This window comes from Oculina patagonica, chromosome 13, assembly GCF_052425735.1.
Source record: "Oculina patagonica isolate OP01 chromosome 13, crgOcupat, whole genome shotgun sequence".
NCBI lineage: Eukaryota > Metazoa > Cnidaria > Anthozoa > Scleractinia > Oculinidae > Oculina > Oculina patagonica.
Genome location: NC_135770.1, coordinates 16,970,203 through 16,989,378, shown reverse-complemented (window position 1 = coordinate 16,989,378; position 19,176 = coordinate 16,970,203). Strand labels below are relative to the sequence as shown.

General features: G+C 38.6%; 2 protein-coding genes and 2 pseudogenes across 6 annotated transcripts in view; 3 read left to right on the top strand and 1 right to left on the bottom strand.

Annotated features, from left to right (window-relative positions):
• Window positions 1–19,176, top strand: part of LOC144634582 (uncharacterized) — a 121,728-nt gene that overhangs the window by 5,741 nt on the left and 96,811 nt on the right. Inside the window, exon 1 of one of the 3 annotated variants that reach the window (XM_078493593.1) lies at window positions 16,221–16,284. The exons of the other annotated variants lie outside the window; for them this stretch is intronic. The gene's annotated coding sequence lies outside the window, so the exon portion shown is untranslated. Of the gene's footprint in view, window positions 1–16,220; window positions 16,285–19,176 lie in introns of those variants that run through there. 3 annotated transcript variants of the gene reach the window in all.
• LOC144634579 (uncharacterized) overlaps window positions 1–19,176 on the top strand; it is a 108,324-nt pseudogene that overhangs the window by 60,512 nt on the left and 28,636 nt on the right. The gene's annotated exons all lie outside the window — the stretch shown is intronic.
• Window positions 7,722–10,319, top strand: LOC144636976 (uncharacterized; annotated as a pseudogene). Its single transcript, XR_013567650.1, has 2 exons — window positions 7,722–8,337; window positions 9,364–10,319. The product of XR_013567650.1 is annotated as an uncharacterized LOC144636976 (transcript).
• On the bottom strand, window positions 10,849–13,837 carry LOC144636975 (pecanex-like protein 1). The gene is made up of 4 exons (XM_078496163.1): window positions 13,659–13,837; window positions 13,355–13,512; window positions 12,895–12,985; window positions 10,849–12,630 (listed from the first exon to the last, which is right to left on the bottom strand). The coding sequence occupies exons 1-4, from the start codon at window positions 13,716–13,718 to the stop codon at window positions 12,130–12,132; spliced, it is 810 nt and encodes a 269-aa protein (XP_078352289.1). The 5' UTR covers window positions 13,719–13,837; the 3' UTR covers window positions 10,849–12,129.

Genomic DNA, 19,176 nt, shown 5'->3' with positions numbered 1-19,176 from the left:
CTTTGGAGTCCTTATGCGTGCAGAGCGGTGAAAGCACAATATTTCTGAACTCAAACAATTGTAAGGGAAGCCCGAGTACCGCATTTTAGAAATGCATGCCGTTTGCCTTTCGGATTCGGAAAATGGAGGTTCTTTTCGAGAAGTAAATCTGAGAACTTTAATTTAAGGTAATGTACTTGTTTTTATATAAATGAAAATGCGAGTTAAATTCACTGAACGATCATGTTTTCATTCATGCTTTTCCAATATACCTCAAAGTGTACAGTTAGTTGGCGCCGCAAATAAATAAATTATAAATTTTCTATTTGTTGTTCAGTAATTAAGCTTAAATACGACGAAACTTTATACTTTCCATATGAATGTTTAAGGTACTTATGTTCATAACTCTCTCGTTAAAATACAAATATTCTGCATGTTTGTTTTGGGAGGTCGCTTATGGAAACCGGCGACCGGTTGTCTTTTCACTTGCCTACAAACTTCAAATTTCAACACTGTCAGACGGTTATAAATTAAAATCAAAATTTAAGAGTAATACGACTGTCAAAACGCTAGAGTTAAAAAAATAATGGCCAATGAAAATAATGTGTTTTCAATTGTTGTATCGCTCGCTTTTCGAAAATATTCCCAAACAATTTTTAGTTGGCAGTTTTAATATCGAAATTCAGAGAACGAGTATTCCAAACGAGCTTCAAGTCGTGGTTGTTTTTGTAGCTCAGGAGCAAGACAATATTATTTTGTTGATGTAAAGACGTTCAGCAAAGCGAAACATACTTTCTTTAACCAAAAACTAAATATTTTATTCTACCAAAGGTTTCGTTTTCTACGGTTTTTGTTCCCCCTTCGAGCGCGCATAATTTGCTTGTGTAATTATATAGCTGTCAGTAAATCCTATATTGTCAGCACAGCTATTTTTCCTTAATTTCTGGGAACTGTCCAATTTGGGATTAAATTTGGATAGTTTCAATTAGGATTTTTTGGTAAAATTCACAATCTGTCCAATTTAAAATAAATTGGACAGTTTCGTCTCGGCCAATCAAATCGAAGAAAACACAACATGTGATGGATATTAGCCAATTAGCACAAAGCATAGCGTCAGCGCTGTAAACTGGTCGCATTGTGAGTCGACAATGGCGGAATTTTATGGAGCAAGTTTGCTACGTTTTTCTATTCCTTTTGAGCTTTTCAGCAATAGAAACAACAAAGAGAAATTTTCTACGTTGTCAGAAGAGGAGCTAGCTACACTAAGAAGCAAAAACCAAGAGCAAAACATCTCCAATAGTACAAAACTTGGGTGACCGTAAGTGCAGCGAAGCGAAGCAAGAAATCTGTCAGATGTTCATCGCCATGAGGCATGAGCTAGATGCAATTCTTTGTCGTTTTTTGCTGAAATTCGAAAAGAAAAGACGGCGATGAAGTACGAACGATATAGTGGAAAGGAGTATGTCACATTCAAGAAGTTGTTAAGCTCTTCGGACACTTTGTTTACGACTTTCATTGATTGATGCAGTGTTTTCACTCACTTTGTAGCAAGCTTCGCAAACTCAGGTGAATAAAATTGCACTGTTTTGTTTAAGTTTTATTTGTGAAGACAATGCTCTGAGTGAATTGCATGTGCTGTGTTATGCCTACTATTGTTGAATGCTTTTCCCGTTCTGGACATAAGTTTTGTTGTTTATGCTGGATTCACTGACTACAAGCTATATAAACTCTAGATTCAAAAAAAACTCTAGATTCAAAAAATTCCTCTGACAGCCAAATTGGACTCGGCCTACGGCCTCGTCCAATTTTGGCTGCCCTCGGAATTTTTTTCATCAAATTATTTCCAAATTGGACAGCATGTAGTCCAATTACGTATACTAATATTAAATTCAAGGCCAGCCCAGTCCTCGAAATACAGTACCGTAAATGATCTAATAAACGCCCGGGGCGTCTATTAAATTTTAGGTGTCCTACAGGGGGCGTTAAATAGATATGAGGCGTTTATTAGAGGGAGGCGTTTATTTCAAATTAACTAAAACAACGTCTACAAAACAAATAAGACACGAAGTTTGCCGGCGCGGAGTAAAACAGAAAACAGAGTTTGTGAGTAGGAGTCTAATCTATTCTGCGCTAATGCAAAGCTTGGAGATGCCGTTCATATTCGATATCGATGTTTTCACCGACATCGGGGTCAACCATGTTGGTCTCGTGGGCCTCTTCGATGTTCGAATCAAGCAAAAACCTAAATAAATTGCGTGATTTTACTCTATGGAGCGTTACCTTGGTTTCTGAGGCGATCTTTGGAGGGGGCGTCTATTAGACACGGGGCGTTTATTAGAGAGAGGCGTCTAATACAAACTTTATACCTCAGGGGGGGGGGCGTTTATTAGATACGAGGCGTTTATTTGAGAGAGGGCGTTTATTAGATCATTTACGGTATGCCAAAACTCCCCGCCCTCTAAAGATAAGTCCTTGACGGTTCTTGTCGTTTTTCGGTGCCTATTCATCTTCGGCATCTTTCTCATCCACCTCTCGTTCTGTCCTGTGTCTGTCATCACACGAAAGAAAAGCTGATTCTCAAAAAATCTGCCACAAAAGGAAATTGACAAAAACAATATGAAAACCATATATCGAAAGTTTCTTATTCTAAAATTTTATCATACGTCTTAATTCAGAGCTACAAAGAAGTTCCTCCTTTTGAGTTATTGATACTGTTCTTACAGTACCTCTTTCCACTAGCGAAATTTTACAAAATTCCTTCGCGGCGAAAAGGTAGCGCGAATCCAGAACAGACTCCAATCGAGAGTGGGTTAATTCTAGATTACTATTAATTAACTATTACAACATTCATTTTTAAAATAGTTTCCCAAGCCGACTAAGCTAACTAAACGTCGAGTGTATCTTTCAGTAAACAAAACATGCCGTTATGACGCCGGAAATCCAGCTCACGCATACTATACCCCGTGACTCACGCAAACCTCCGACTTACGTGCTACTACAGTCATTCCTTTCTAAACATTTTTTTTTTTACCACCACCGTACCTTTCTACCCAAAAAACTCATGAAACCGCCCGGTTTTAACCTGTTTTAACCTTTCAAAAATTAGAGCGTTCGAAACTAAATAAGATCCGTAATCACAAACAACATACAGCCGTTTACCAGCACTCTTTAAAACTCCTGAAACCCTTCAAAATCAGGCAAAATAAATCTTTGAAATAACCTTTATCAATGTTTCTTATTTTTTATTCAGTTCTATAAAATGCCTTTCATACACTACTGTCAAACAAAAATTTCAATTTCCTCAAAGTTTCAAGACAAAAGAATAACAAATATTTCGTGCACAATGTAATTTGATTAAGCCAATATTATCACGTCTAAAAATACTTCAAGCAATTCAGTGAAAACCCGTTTTTTTTTTCGTATCAACGAAAACCACTTTCGAATAATCAATACATGAAAATAACAATAAGATCAAAAGGAAGAAAGGAACCTTTCTAATTATTTGAAGACTTTCAAAGCCGTGATATTATGCATCCAATCCGCGATAAAATTTAATTACAACAAAATCCAAGTTCTCATTTTGAAGTCCATTTTTTTCAGTTGATACCTTTATCCAACTTGTGAAAAATTCCATTCAAGTTCCTATTAATACTGTACATTCCCAATGTTTTGCTCAGGTCTTCAGAAGCGTCTTACTAACCAAATCTAAAATAATTCCAAAACATGCTGTACAAACATTCTACTCTTTGTGACAAACGACTTGACGACCAATTGTTCAGAAATGAAAATCGACACAGTTCTTGCTAAATAAAAAAAAAGTTTTACGGCGGAGTCAGGCTCAAAAAATATACCGCAAGATCACACCCCCATTCATAGTCAGAAACCAGCAAACCATCTAGTTTGCTAAAAAAAACACTACGTGACATCAATGACGTTACCTTTTTCATTTACAAAAATAACTTTAACTTGTCAAAGTAAGTGCAATTTCACAATAGTGAATATCAGTACAGTATGGGGCCCAGTTCTCGGCCGGGTCCAGTTCTCGGCCACTAAATTTGTGTTTAACGCGTTTTTTCACACTCCAGTTGAATTAAAAGAAAAAGGTATTTCCTTCAAACGATAGACTGATTCATGTGCTTTAAGTATCTTGAGTTTGATCGTTCAATTCGATATAGAAAGCTCACACGTCGAGTTTACGCGGAGGTAGGTGAATTTGCATTCCCGAAAAATTTGTTTGTTTACGGCTCCTTAAAATTCATGGATGTAGTTAAATTCGTATTTTATCCAAAAGCCCCCACCATACGAGCTAATTTTTGGCATGTGAAACATAGAATAATTCAGCTTTCTGCTTTAGTTAACTTTTCGTTGAACCGTTGTATTTTTTGGTCTTAATTTACTTCGAAATTTTTTCTTGCGACGTTTGCGTATTTGCCAGTTCTCGGCCACCCTGCTCGCTATCACAGCTTAGCGCTTGGTTTTTAATATAATTTCATCTGCTGCTGCCAGAATGAAAGAAATAAATATTTTAAAAATAAAGTTCAATCTTATCTCTAAGTTTTGAGCTGACTCTTGTCTTGTCTATTATTTCTACAACACCTAAATCTTTCAAGACCTTTTCACTGCAAAATAAACCATCTAAATGCACGGGTCACACAATGCGGTTTTGCCAGAACCTGCACATAGGCAACTAGGCGCGTTAAAATCCTTCTTTTCTAAAGTAAAACAAAGCCTCATAAAAATAATTTGGGATCGATATAACATAAATAGGTTTACAGAGTGATTTTATGACTGTGAAAATTAATTGAGCATTTTTTTTACAGATAATTACGCACAAGCTTTTTAGTGGCCGAGAACTGGGCCCACAAATGGAGCTTTTATTTTTATTATTGCTCGGGCAAATTAATTTTTGATCGGTCGATAGCTTTACACCAAAAAGCTGAATAAAGTAGCTAGCTCTGGGAGAAATTTCAAGTTCCTGCGGTTCTTCTGAGGTAAGAAATATAAGTTTACGTCAAAAGTGGCCGAGAACTGGGCCCCATACTGTACTTTGCCCCGTAAGCTTTTTTCTCTGTCCTTCCGCCGAAGCAAAAAAACACAACCTGATTACACATTAACCCAAAAGTCGACCAAGTGTGCCTGCAACGATTTCCTGTCAAAACTAAAATGAAAACCATTGCGGTATGCGTCACCCGTAGCGGTTTTGTAGCAACCCCCAGCTATCCCCGTCTTTTTGGCCGCGCCAGGAGACTACGCTCTAGGACGACCAAAGGGTAAACTATAAATCGGCCACGCCCGATTAATTAGCCTCCCACGCAGTCGTTCTTAGGGGCGATCGCGTTACACTCCTCGATCGCCCCTAAGAACGACTGCGTGGGAGGCTATGCTTGAATAAGATACTTCGAAGGGTTGAGAAGGTTAGAACTCAATAATACAAATGACTTGGGGAAAGTTGGCCACGCATGTGGCAGTTTTAATTAAATCAATTATTTCTAAGTCATAACAAAATATAGAAGATCTGAACAGATTAAACGATTATGTAAACGTGGGGCGCCAAAAAACGCCACCACAACAATAAAACGAACAGAAATGAATAAACATTCGGAAAAACGGCTGATAGCAGGGAAAACCCGTTGGTCGGCGATAAGGGGTGGTGGAGGGAAATATTTTCTTGAGCTCTCGACACTTTAATGGCGAGGAATAAAAGGACGAATTAAGCGATTGTTTCTGCTTAGGGAGGGAGGGCATGATCTCAGGTTAACCTGGTACGGAACCTCCCAACGGGTTATCAAATGAACATGCCTCGACATAAACAACATTATGTCTAGACATAATGTTTGGTTATATGTATATTTACTAATATATAGCGTACAAATTACATAAATATATCCTAGCTCCAGTCCTGGCATTGCCTTTAGTTGATCTCGTCGCACAAAGAGGCGGCGGAGCGTTTTGGAACGTGAAGGGGCTAAGACTATCTCAAAAATACTCGGCAGTTTTTCATATTTGGAGCAACATTTTTCCGTTCTAGCAGTTTTTTGTATAATGAGCAGTTTCTAGACCGAAGATTTCCGAAGATTCCCCTAATGTTGTTCGAAGGCCATACGAACGTTTCCGAAGAAGATAAACGAAGTTTCCCGAAGATTTCCAAGGAAGTTTCGAAGATGATTGAACTTTGCATCGTTCAGCATTAAAAACTCGTCAGCGAACAAGACGTCACCGGTTTCTTCAAGATTGTTCTCAGTGAAAGAAACCTCTTTAATTTAACAAGTTTTGGCTTTATTTTTTTAATGACAGCTCAGACGATCCTACTTCATGGTGATTCTTGAGTAACTCTTTTGTCGTCGGGGCTGAGCCCCCCCCCCCCCCAATTGAACCACACTCTGTCCAGTAGAATACCTCCACTTATACAAGTGTATTTCGAGTTCTTATCGCCATCCTTAAATAAAACCCTATATACACGCGCAAAAAAATCGGAATAACGGATAAAGATAACTTTTTAGTTCCTCATTTGTGTTGAATTGTAAATGTAAATGTTGTTTTTATAGCGGTCATGCAATTTACAAGTGGAAAGAAAAATACAATTCGAGCGGGATTATGATTTCGTCGTTATTTAGTTGTGGAAAAAATACAGAGAATATTTTGGCAAAAAAAACTTTTAAAAACTGATTGGGTTTCAAGAATAAAACATCAAAGTGGCAAAGTAAGAAAAATGGAGAAACTGTTTCAAAAAATTTTACGTTTTTAGTTTCGTAAGAACTTACAAATTCCTTGAGCAATGTGTTGAAAGTTAAAATAAAAATCCATATTTCTGTCTGTCTCTGGCAAAACAGTACAAAGAATAGAGGCTGTCAGGATCACAATGCCCTGCCGTGTACTGTTGCTGGTTCTGATCTTACAAAATCTTACAAAAAAAACTAAATAACAGGAAAGAATTAGTAAAACTTAGAATAGGTAATCATAAATTATTGATCGAAACTGGCAGATATGATCAAATCCCAAGGGATAATAGACTCTGCCCTACGTGTGAATCAAACCAAATTGAAGACAAAGTTCATTTACTTTTCCATTGTACTAAATACTGTAGTTTTGGAGATGAAGTTTACAAAAAAATAGAGAATCAAATACCAAACATAACACAACTACCTCCTATGCAAGCCACCAAAAAAATAATGAATTCTGATAATTATTATTTAAATACTCAACTAATGAAGTTCATTGTGAGATGCTTATCCTTACGAAATAATCTTCTATCGAATGAAAGTAATGTAACACATACGTAATTTCTTTTTTCATTCCTATTACATGATTATTATTGTTATAAGTTTCGCTTTAGTTTATTAGTTGTACGCTTGCAATACTGTATTTACTTATAGTGATGCAAATAAAGCTTGTTGTTGTTGTTGTTGTTGTACCCTACGATCGCGGCTTCGCCGCTCTCATAGTGTCTTTCCTGCTGAAAAGAAAAAACCCTCTGGCACCCAGGGTATTGTTGTTGTTGTTGTTGTTGTTGTTGTTTTTGATGTGGAAAATATCTGCTGTCCAAGGTCATTACTGGCGCACTAAACTTTGAACTGCTGAAAAATAAAGCTAAGTACATGACCACTATAAACATTTGTTTATTTATTTATTTTATTATTTATTTATTTATCACATAAAAAACTCACATAGGTAAACCCGCCTTTAAATACGAAAGAACGAGCGATTTTTGGAAAATTAAACTGAAAATTCATATCTTTGTCTCTCTCTCACAGGTAAAATTTCACATTACGACGACCATGTCTTGTTATTTTGCTGGTTCTGCAATTGAACAAGGACCCAATATTGGTCGAATTGACCGCTGGTCACAGTGGAACCCATGTTCCGAAGAGCCAAAGTGGTTACTTCTTTCAGGAGTTTCAGATCCTCCAAAAGACGTGCAAATCTCTGACAGGAGACCCAGAGATAATCCTGGAGTCAGAGGCGGTGAATTTCTTTCAGGTGTTGCTCATGATTTGGCCAACATGGAAGCTGCTGTTGGATCCAAGTTGTACAACACTGTTAAGGATCTTTACCTAACCAAGTCCAGAGCTCTTGAACATATCAGCAGCCTTTTTGACACCTGCAAACGTAGAGAGGTTAAACCAATGTTGTACTACACTGGACATGGACAAAACGGGACTGGAAACTGGTGCTTTCATGATGGGACAATCAGTATTCAAGAGATTGTTGATCTGCTGCCTGAAGGAACTTCTTACCCAATGATCTTCAGCGATGCTTGCTACAGTGGCCACTGGGCAAATTTCTGCTTTAAAAAGAACATCGCAGGTTTTCATTGCCTTGCAGCATGCCCAGAGTATTCTACAGCTGTTGACACCAGAGGTGTGTATTAAAAGTCTTCAACTGATTAATTTCAGGATTACTGTATTTGCTTGTTGAGCGAGGGTTTTCCATACCCTATATTCTCTATATACCCTATACACCCTATATTCCATGTAATTATATTCCATGTGAATGGAATATACCGGTAATCACCGGGCAACACAATTGGTGAAAACGCAAGATCCAGGAGGCGTTGTTTATCGCTTTAAGAAAGCCAGAGCAAAACGAAAAGCTGCTAGCTCAACCAATCAATCTGTTCCCCATGGGAATGACTTAACATTTAGATACGAAACGGCAAACACATTAACCCTGATGATGACTTTTTAGTCGAAAACGTTCGGTTTTTATTTGTATATATTACAGCCTTTCAACTTTTTTAAACATTTTATCCCCTTAGCGAACATTATGTTGAAAGTTGGAATTCTATTCTAAAAATTCCACAGGTAGATTGGCTATATTCAGTTGCATTCAAGCAATAATTCGTGAATGAAAAAACCATAGAGAGAGCCAACAGCGAGCAAATGAAGCAAGGGCTTAAACGTTTCGGAAACAGATGTAGCAGTTTATCCTTTGTAGATGATGACATGTGCACTGAATGATGGCTAAAATTAGAAAATCGTTTAGACAAAACGACAGGCCTTGTTCTCACTGAGCACAAAAGTGCACACGACAAAATCGAAAGGTGGTCTGGGTATTCACTGCAAATTTGCATATTGGCCTCAGTAGAGGAAATGTTTCAAGTGTTGAGGCGTTTTAATGTGTAGGCAGGATTACATTAGAAACAGAATTGCTTCCACGATATTGGTAACCTCTATACCTAACACCCATATTTTAGCTCACACTGAGTACCCTATGCGCGCGCTAGGGTAGATAAGATTAAATAAATATTATAGTCTTCATCTGAAATAAGCAACATTGCTTTCATGGATGCTAGGATATTCAACATGCATGAACAAGGAATCGAGTTAAAGAAACGTAGAAATTTTAATTCTTTAACTTATAATTTATTTTTCAAATTAATTTTAGGCAAAGGCGGAGACTTGACTTTGTTTATGACAGGAAAGTTTGAGGAGGGCGAACGCCCTAGTACGGAACCAATGTACAGTGGGAGGAACCGCGATGACTTTCCGATTACTAGTGGATATCATGGTTTAGTTAACTATGGTCACTTCATTAAAAGCCACACTCAAAATTCTGAAAATATCTTGATCTGCCAAAGTATGCACAATGTACACTTTTGTGGATGTTTTGCACCTTCAAAGAGGTACAGTCCAAGACCAGCAGTGACCGCGTTTCTCTATAACGGTTCACCTGAAGTAGTCCTTAGTGCTTTGAAATATAAACTTTTTCTGACTTCTAGGTACAATATTTATTCTCTTACATGTGACGAGAACATAGGTTTTACTATCTTTTTCATGAAATATTATGGTACAGATCAAACATTTCTAACAAACACATTTGACATACAGGAAAAATGGACTGAAGGGTTTAAGATCACGGCATGTGCTGCCAGGGGTTCAACATTTTATGTTATTATGACAAAGGACACTAAGGAATACAAAGACAAAACACAAACATGGTTCACTTGCAGTACACGGGAGAGACTTAACAGTAAAGTACAGGAGAAGTATGAAGAAGGAAAAGCCATAACAGGAATATGTTACTCAACTGGACTGAAGAAGTATTTTGTTGTAATGACAGAGACACCAGAGGGCCAGACTTACGAATGATTTGATAATGAAACTGCCAGAAAGAACTGGATGGACGAACAACATCTACTTGGATATCATCCTACCATCATCTTCAAGGATCAAACTGATAACTTGTTTCTAGTTGTATTGACAACGGATGAAAATAGAGCAGGCTATACCTGTGAATTTAATTTGAAAATTCAAGCTAAAATGGATGTTTCACTTTGGATAATTGAATTATTTGCTGCATTTATTGTCGAGGTGTTGACGAATAGGTGCTCAATTCAATGAGCAGAGCAGAGCAGAGCAAACCCTGAGCAGGCATAGGCGGCGGAGTAGGGGGGTTGTAGGCCCCCAAAACAATAATTTGGGAGGGGGCTCAGCCCCCATATTTCAGTGCGAAAAAGTATGGCTAGCAGAGCATCAGATTGTTTCTCAAGACACAAATCGTTTCATCAGGATCGTGCTTGGCGATATGACATGCTGTAGGACTTTCAACGAAACGCCTCTTCCCAAAACGCTACTAGGAGAGGTCCGCAATCTGTTAAGTTTGTATTTGACATTACCTGTGGCATCGGTGACTTCAGAGCGAACATTTTCTGCCTTTGACGTTTAAAGAACACCGCAAAAAGCACCATGAAGAAGGTTTGTCTAAACTGTCTAGTTATGCATTGTCACAAATCGATTACGGACACACCGTTGTTGAAGACATATTTTGGGAAATTTGGGTCGGGGATGCGCCACACTAAGGGGGGGGGGGGGGGGGGGGGGGGGGGTAGTCGCTTGGCTTGGAGTACGATGGGCCCGGTACAACAAGTGAGACTGCTACAACAACTATAAAATCGCTAGTTCACCTTTATTGAAAAACAAATCCCGGCATAGCTTAATATACTTTACATATATTCAGTTATTTACAGTTCAAGTATATCTACAGCTAAATTGACGTTACACGTTGCATAACCATAATTGTTTGCTAAGTATTACGATTCCAACTTATCCTTCTAATTTTTTGCAGTATTTAATCTGTGAAAACCTTCATAACAATCCCAACGTCAAGATCTTTTTAACCCGAGAGGCGATTTAAAAGCCGTTCACGAGGGTCAGCCAGTACGAATATCTTTTGTTGCTTTTTTCAGTAAGCCATTTAACAAAACTATAGCAGAACTATTGTAATATAACAAGTAGAGCAGAATAATTGTAATGGAACAAGTCAAAGGAATTGACTTATATTGACGTGAAGGAACTTAGTATTTGCTAACTTCTGTAGTTCTTATCCTATTTTATTGTCATTTTATAGTCATCACTTCGTAATTTTATCTTATGTTATCTCATCATAATCGTATTATAATTTGTTTTATAATCTTGTATACTGTAATATTAGACAATTCACACCGAAAGGCCCCGCTGGGGAGTGTTAATAAAATTTGTATTGTATTGTATAAGGAACAGAAGCTAACGGTTAGCTAGAATACAAAAGAAGAAGAAAGTTCTGGAGTATTTAAATGTGCTACTGAACTGTAATTAATCATGAAGCCAACATACAAATTCTCTTTACCAGCCTCCACAAATTTCTGATAACATTACTTGGGAGAATTGTCTTGGTGATCACTGGCCATATTCTCATAACCCGCACGCATGACTTGTGTTGGTATTTAAAGGAGCAGTCAGCTGTCCATCACTAATTGTTAGATCTCGCACTTGAATGAACATGTTTTCACATCAAGACGGTTTAAATTCACACTTCTATTCCAGCGTCCATGACCCCTGCTTCAGCTATAGGCACAAACTTGCCATCAATCTTAACCAAAACAATCGGCCGATCCACATGGCTCCTCCTAGCAGTGTCCCTGTGACACGGTGTCCAGCGATGTACCACAGTCCCTTCCACACCCTCAACTGGGTTCCAGTCTTTCCAGTAAGATCTCCCACCTCGTTCCCTCATGAGTTCCGAAGGCCATTGAACATCAATCCTTCGCCCCAAGTTTATACTATCATAAACTTGCCCGCGGTCAATAATTCGTACACGCTGGGTCAGGCCCTCTGCCGCCGCAGCTCCAGGGCTCTGGAGCTGAGGTGCTGGGTGCTGAGCTAAGGTCACTGATTATGTGCTGGGTCTCTTGGAGCCCGAGTTTGCAGTAGATCTTTGACTCGTACGTAAACCGGGTTGGCCTCTATTGAAGGAGGAACTTGGATTTGACCTACGAGTGCTTATGTAAATGGGGCCCTCGCGAAAACTCGTACAACGCTCTGCAAAACTTGGCCCTATAGAAACGTCCGGCACTGTGCCATCCGGGAGATCTCCTCCACTTTGACAAGTGGCACCACAGCGCATGCGTATGCGGTGCCACAAACGGCCGAGACAACCAGCAATGCCATTGAAACTTAAAGGACCGCCAACAACTCTAGCGAGTTGTGTATTTGAGTCTGCATAGGATGTTGTGAGCGGTGACACGTATATAGGATATCCTATAGGCTGGTCGCACGAAGAGTTAATAATGTTTCGTAGCGCTTGTTTAGTGTTTTGAATTGAGCCACGCTCCGGGTTCCTGTTCCTAAGAAAGATAAGTTCTTGAAGCTGTCCTGCCCATAATCCACGAACACACTTGCGATTGACCTAGAAACCAAGGGAAAACAATCAGTATTGAAGTCTAGTCGAAAGCATCAATCGATTCAACCAAGGCTGGGCAAAATATTGATTTGTTAGTTGGAGCAACTCACTGATAAATAGCGACAGTCAGTACGTCAGTCAGTCTGTCAGTCAGTCAGTCAATCAATCAAACAATCATTTTTCAACTGATTTTCAAAAATAGGACGCGCCGGACAAAGCTTCGTTCATTGCATACCTATTCTTACAAAAGTAAACTACTTCAGTACTATTTTTTATAACCCTGAAGCTCAGGTATCTTTTGTTGAGCATGATGATCTTGTACTCGTCTGTGCCATCATCAAACAGATGCCTGGAATATAACAAAGACAATGGGACAAAATTAGTATTCAATCGTCGCATCCTATTTTTTGTACGCTCAACAGTTTAAAGCCCTATTTTCTTATTGTAGCATCGAATTTAAAGGAAGCAAATAAACAATTGCCAAAGCTATTACCCACATGTTGTCTGCCAATAGATGAGATATCTGAAAAAAAAAAAACTTTAAATTTATTCGGAGTTTATTCAATTCCCTAAGGTAACAGTCTTACATGAGGGCACCATACAGGATTTGAACAAAATTAAAAATAACATGCTTTCAGTTTGACAGATTTAGAGTTACATTGATCTTTTCTCTGAAAATGGGCAAAGAGTTATGTTTACGCTTCCTCGTAAATCTGACCTGAGCGCCAACAAAGATGCATATGGCGTATTAGCAAGCACAGCCTGCCGCCATTTTGGATCTCCTTCATGGGAGATCACCATGCTTTCTTCGTGAGATGAGATAGCATCGTAAAGGACTGAAAGTTCCTCGTACTCATCAGGAGAAGTGAAGTGATCCTTAAAAAAAGTGAGCATACAAAAAAAAAACAGAATCAGAATCTGAAAAATTAACCTAAGTGTAAGATCTTCTAGCCACAAACTGCGTTAACCAAGTACCAAAATTTTATGCAAAGCAGTTTAGTTGCGCCCGCAGTGTTTCTTACCTGATGTAGTTTTAGTGACATGCGCACTCCAGGTGCAACAATTTTTCTTAGTAAATCCATGTCAGCAAACGCCCACTTATCCTTAGGGTCTGTGATTCGAAAATTTTCCTTGAACAGAGCGTGCAGACCGCACAAAAACGATTCCAGGCTGCAGGAATGAAGTGAAAAATTGGTTATTAATCCCCCGGTCTCAATCTCGAAAGATCAATTCACATTATTGCCTTTCATACATTTCTTCGCTTTTAAGTAACAAGAATTTAATCGTACATACAGACCACATTTTGTAGTTGATGATTTGCATTATTCTTGTTACTTATCTATTTGGGGATCTAAGTGTTCCCAAGATTGTTAACTCACCTTGCAGACTGTGGATATTTGTGACACGTCTGCCACTGCTGCTTGCGGTTAGGATTTATACTGGAATCGTATTAGACAATTTTCACATGCTAGGTAACGCGGTACTATTTTTGTCAAAACAATAAACTGGCACTCTACTTGTGTTTTCCGTAGCGTGAGGAGATAGGAGTTTTGCTATACTCTCATTGAATTATGTAACAAACTAAACGTTTCGGCAGTGCTGCCTTCATCAGTAGTAGTAGTAGTAGTAGTAGTAGTAGTAGTAGTAGTAGTAGTAGTAGTAGTAGTAGTAGTAGTAGTAGTAGTAGTAGTAGTAGTAGTAGTAGTAGTAGTAGTAGTAGTAGTAGTAGTAGTAGTAGTAGTAAAAAAAAATTTTACTACTACTACTACTGATGAAGGCAGCACTGCCGAAACGTTTAGTTTTTTACAATGAACTTTCCAGCGTTAAACGTTACATAATTCAATGTGGTCATTTAAATTAACGCTGCGCAGGACATTTTCGTTTTTTTTGGAATACTCTCCCTAGCGGGTGGGAAGCAACTCCAGCAAAGCCCCTCTAGCAGTATGTAATGTTTTAACGACAGTTCCATTCACATCCCTGAGAGAGGAAAAGCACTGTGAACAGGGTGTCTGTAAAACCAGGAACACCACGGAAAACCTCGAAACACTACCGGAAAACCCCCTGAACACCAACTTTTTTTAAACACAGATGATAACTGAAAAATATATAATAAATAAAATTAAAAAAAATATATTAAAAAAATAAATGAAATGGAGCATATTCAATGCTTAGAATTACGCAATCAGAATTCCGAAGACTTCTTAGAATGACCGGAACACTTCCGAACGTTTATAGAAAGGGCTAGCTTCTGAAGTCTCTTGTCTGATGAAGAACGATGTTATCGTTCAGTTTATTTACCCTGAGTTTACTCATTTTGGAATTGCATTTCACCATCGGCGAATGGATGACTCCATAGTATACGTCTAATAACTGAAAAAAATTTATCAAAAAATTTCTCTACAGTTACATAGATCACCACAACCTTTTGTTACCGGAATAAGGCATCGTATGTCAATATACGCCACCGATTTATTAGACGCACAAAAATTGCTTTCCGGGCGGTTCACAGCGCGGACACATCGAGACAGCTTTTTCTTCGAAGATTGTCCCTTAGAAAATTCAGTGACCAGTAAGAACAATTTATTTCGTAATAGTAAAAAAAAGCGCTCGTTGTAATAAACACTCTTTTTCCTTGGCCATTTCAAGAAGAAATGCAATGCAAACAGCGGCAATAAACTTGACACATGGAATACGCGTGGTTTTAAAAAAAAACTTTACTTGACGTTTCGTATGCTACAACATCGGTTATAAAAGGCGACAAATTTTAAAACTTCAAAACATTTCAAAGCGAAGTTCTGGTGACGAGCCTGAACAATAATAAGATAACAATAGGTCAATAACGATAGGTCAGAGTAAATAAAGACACAACTCTTTACTGGCAACGTTGTCGTGGTGGATGGGTTTTAGGTCCCGTATTTAACGATCTCTCTCTTATTTTACAATGCAAGTCAGATCGTCCATTTGCTAATATGGCCCCATTTGATATTGTGACCATAAGAGATTGCGTGATCAGCAACGGCATTAGCATTATCTTTGCTACCCACAACACAATGTCTTGTTTTTCGCCCTTAATAATGATTATGAAATCCTGCCGTCTATATGTGTTTACGCAATGAACGGATGTTTGCTTTCATTGTACTGTTTCCGTTGTCAAAGTAAAAGGAACAAAGGGAATAAAGCGACTTTTGATTTAAATGAAAAAGATGTTTACAATGGCGTAGCTGAGTTTAATAATCAGTTTCATGTTAAGCGGATGTACTAAAACAAAACTTGTTTCTACGTGAGGGATCTGCCGCCATTTGAAGTTTAACTTTGTTGCAGCTTAAACCAATCCCTCCCCTCCCTTCTCCAGCATGTACCAGTTCCCTCCCGGAAAGCCTGATAGTCAGTATATAAAGCCAAGGGTCACGCAGTTGCTTTCAGTTTCGAATCACATAAGCTGTGGGCATATCTCAAGGGCATATCAACTGCAACATAGCAGCAAGTAATTTGAACTTCCTGTTTTGATAGCAGCACGATTACGAAATCATGTACATGTATTTAGTTGCAGTCTCGTGACATGTCGGACAGTGCGTTTCGCTGAGTTTTCTCTTGTGTTCTTCCTTTCTGACCACAGTTTGTTGTGTGTGCTTTTCAGTTGAACCTGTGGTAAGTAATATTTGGCTCATATGGCTTGTTTGCAATACAAATTGAAGTCCTATAGTTTAGTTTTGTATCGAATAATCGCCTGAATAGCCATGCAGATCAGACGTCCTTTTAACCTTCAACATAATTTTCTGTTATTGTCTTCTTTCTCCTCGGTGTGTGATTTCCACTTGGCATGATGGGAATTCCGACTGCCTTTAGCGCTGAATGCCTTTAGCGCTGAAGTTTAGTTCTCATCGGTCCTTTGATTGAGTTTATGGTAGATTCTCCGGGAAATTAAGACCGTGCAGTTTGGCCCAGAGGTAAAGTTATGACCGTTAGGCTGGGCTTCATCTCCGCATTGTCTGTATTTATTGCAACTGAAAAATATGTTTTGCGTGTGTCGAATTTATTACGTTGCAGGTTCTCTAAATCCATTTACTCAAGAAGTGTTGCTTGAAAAAAAAAACATTAAGTATTTGTAAAGTGTTATTCCGATTGCGGCTGACTGACTGTTGGCTGTCGGACATTTGCAGACGGCAAACTACAGACTTGCAGACTTGCAGACTTTCACTCCGGTTAGCCTACTACGCACTCCTGTTAACCTGTGTACGCTTAGCTCTCAATGATGGCAATGATAACACGATATATTCTCTAAGTCTGCAGTCAAATGTCAGACATCGCTATTAGTTTACTGAATGGTTTACCGATTTGGTGGAAAACAGAAAAGAGTTTTTTTCTTGCGCCACCATCTAATTCTAATTCTGCTAATTGCAATGTTTCTTTATTCACTTCAAATATTATATATAAAGGAAGAGGAAACGTTTGTTTTGATTAAATAATACTCTTTGAGTTGCGTCCATTAATTATTTTGTATAATTTCTGAATTTTATCATCTCTAGATCATTGGTCGGTGAATGTGTTTGAATGTGAATGTGTTTGTGTTTATTCATCTGTTACATAAGTTGCCATTGAAATTACATGCAAAACGATTAACGTTTTTGCTCAACGCTAGCAACTATGACAACTATGTGTTCACTGAACAAACTTACATGTAATTTCTAATTGTTTTTGCATCTCATGATGAGACGCCCAAAAAAATTGAAATAAAGCCATCGGCATGTTTTACCAAAAATACCGAACCCGTCGACTCGGTTAGGAAATTATAGAATTTCTAGGAAACTAAAATTCCCAGAATAATCCAAGATGACGTGACAATCGTAAGACCTTTACACCAAAAAAGTCAGTACTTGGTATTTCTGGCTCGCCGTTCTCTTTTCTCTTTCGTGTGTTACTTTTGTTTCAGGTTTCTGTTACAATTGGTTTTCTCTGACCCGTCCCCAGTCGTATTCATATAGCGCAGGGAGAGATGGTACCGAGAAAGGGAGCGCATCATCATCCCCTGCTCCCCCACATCGCGTGCTTGTCTCCCTTTGCCGCGTGCTATATAAAGACGACTGGGGACGAGTCAGGGGTTTTCTTTCTGGTGCACTGCTGCTGGCTGAGAAACAAAACAAATACTCCACAAAAATCAAAGTAGCTATGAGCCACTGAACTCGGAAGGTTTGTTATGAAACAAGAATAAAAAACCGCAAACTCTTACTTTAGTTCACCCACTCAGCTCTAAACATCCGAAAAAAGAAAAAAAGAATCACTTTAACACTTCAGCGAAAGTTTACCACGTCTTTGTAGTCAGAATTATAACTACAGTTGACTCCCGATAACTCGAACCTCGCGCTAACTCGAATCAAAAACGACTTCCCCCCTGGATTCCCCTCATACATTTACTGCACAGTCAACTCTCTCTTAATGGACACCTCTATAAGACGGACTCCTCCATTAGACCCGGGGTATCCAATCGAACATTCGGTAATCGAACTCAATCGAACACCAATCGTTCGATTGGGTTCGGTAATCGAACATAATCGAACTCACAATAAAATTTGGTCAATCGAACTCAATCGAACGTTCGATTACCGAACAGTGAACAATCGAACTCAATCGAACGTTCGATTACCGAACTCCTGTTTGTCTATACTGTGTACATATTGTACGGTGCACCGTTCCCCTAATCCTTTTTTTGCGATTCGCCATACCTTGGGATAGGACGATTGTCTGCACAATAGCCACGGGCACACCAGTCTGCCACGTGGTTGGGAGAAATTTTGCCAAATGTGTGTTCTTCACATATTGAACACAACTGCCTGTGTTGCAGTGAATGAAATGGTACAACTTCTGTTTGAGTGTAACGGTGAAAAGCAGGGCAGAAACCATATCCTTCCTTCTAATATAGAAATGTAAACAATAGTGCATTTCAGTTATTTTACCGTCGTTTTGTTCTCTTCTACCAAATATATTTTACTAAACATTGACATTCAGTTCGATATTTGGACGTTTTTATATTTATTCCATTCAATAAAAGTTGATTTTGATTAGTCCTGCGTGATTTACTTATCAAGAGAAAGATTCCGAACAAAATCGAACCCGATTGAGTTCGATTGTGTTCGATTATGTTCAATTGGTTCGATTGGTTCGAAAATCGAACACAGCAAAATAGATGTTCGATTTTGTTCGATTACCGAAGGATAGATTTTTGGTTCGATTTTGTTCGATTGGATACACCGGGATTAGACGGACACCTGGTGATGGTCCCTGCTGTTTTTCAGTAAATTTACTATACGTTAAATCTACCGAAAACAATTCGCTCAAGTGTTTGGGGACCAAAGAAGTCGATTTCTACTTAGATCAGTTATAACAATTTGTGGAAGCTCTCAACTTTTGCTTCAACAAGCAAATACGGTCTTTTTTAATTTTTAGTCTTGTTCTTGTTTGACAAGTATAAAGTTAAGGTTTTGGACTGGAGCGAATCCGTAGAGAAACACCCTCATCTAAAGGGCGTGACCATGGATGGCAACG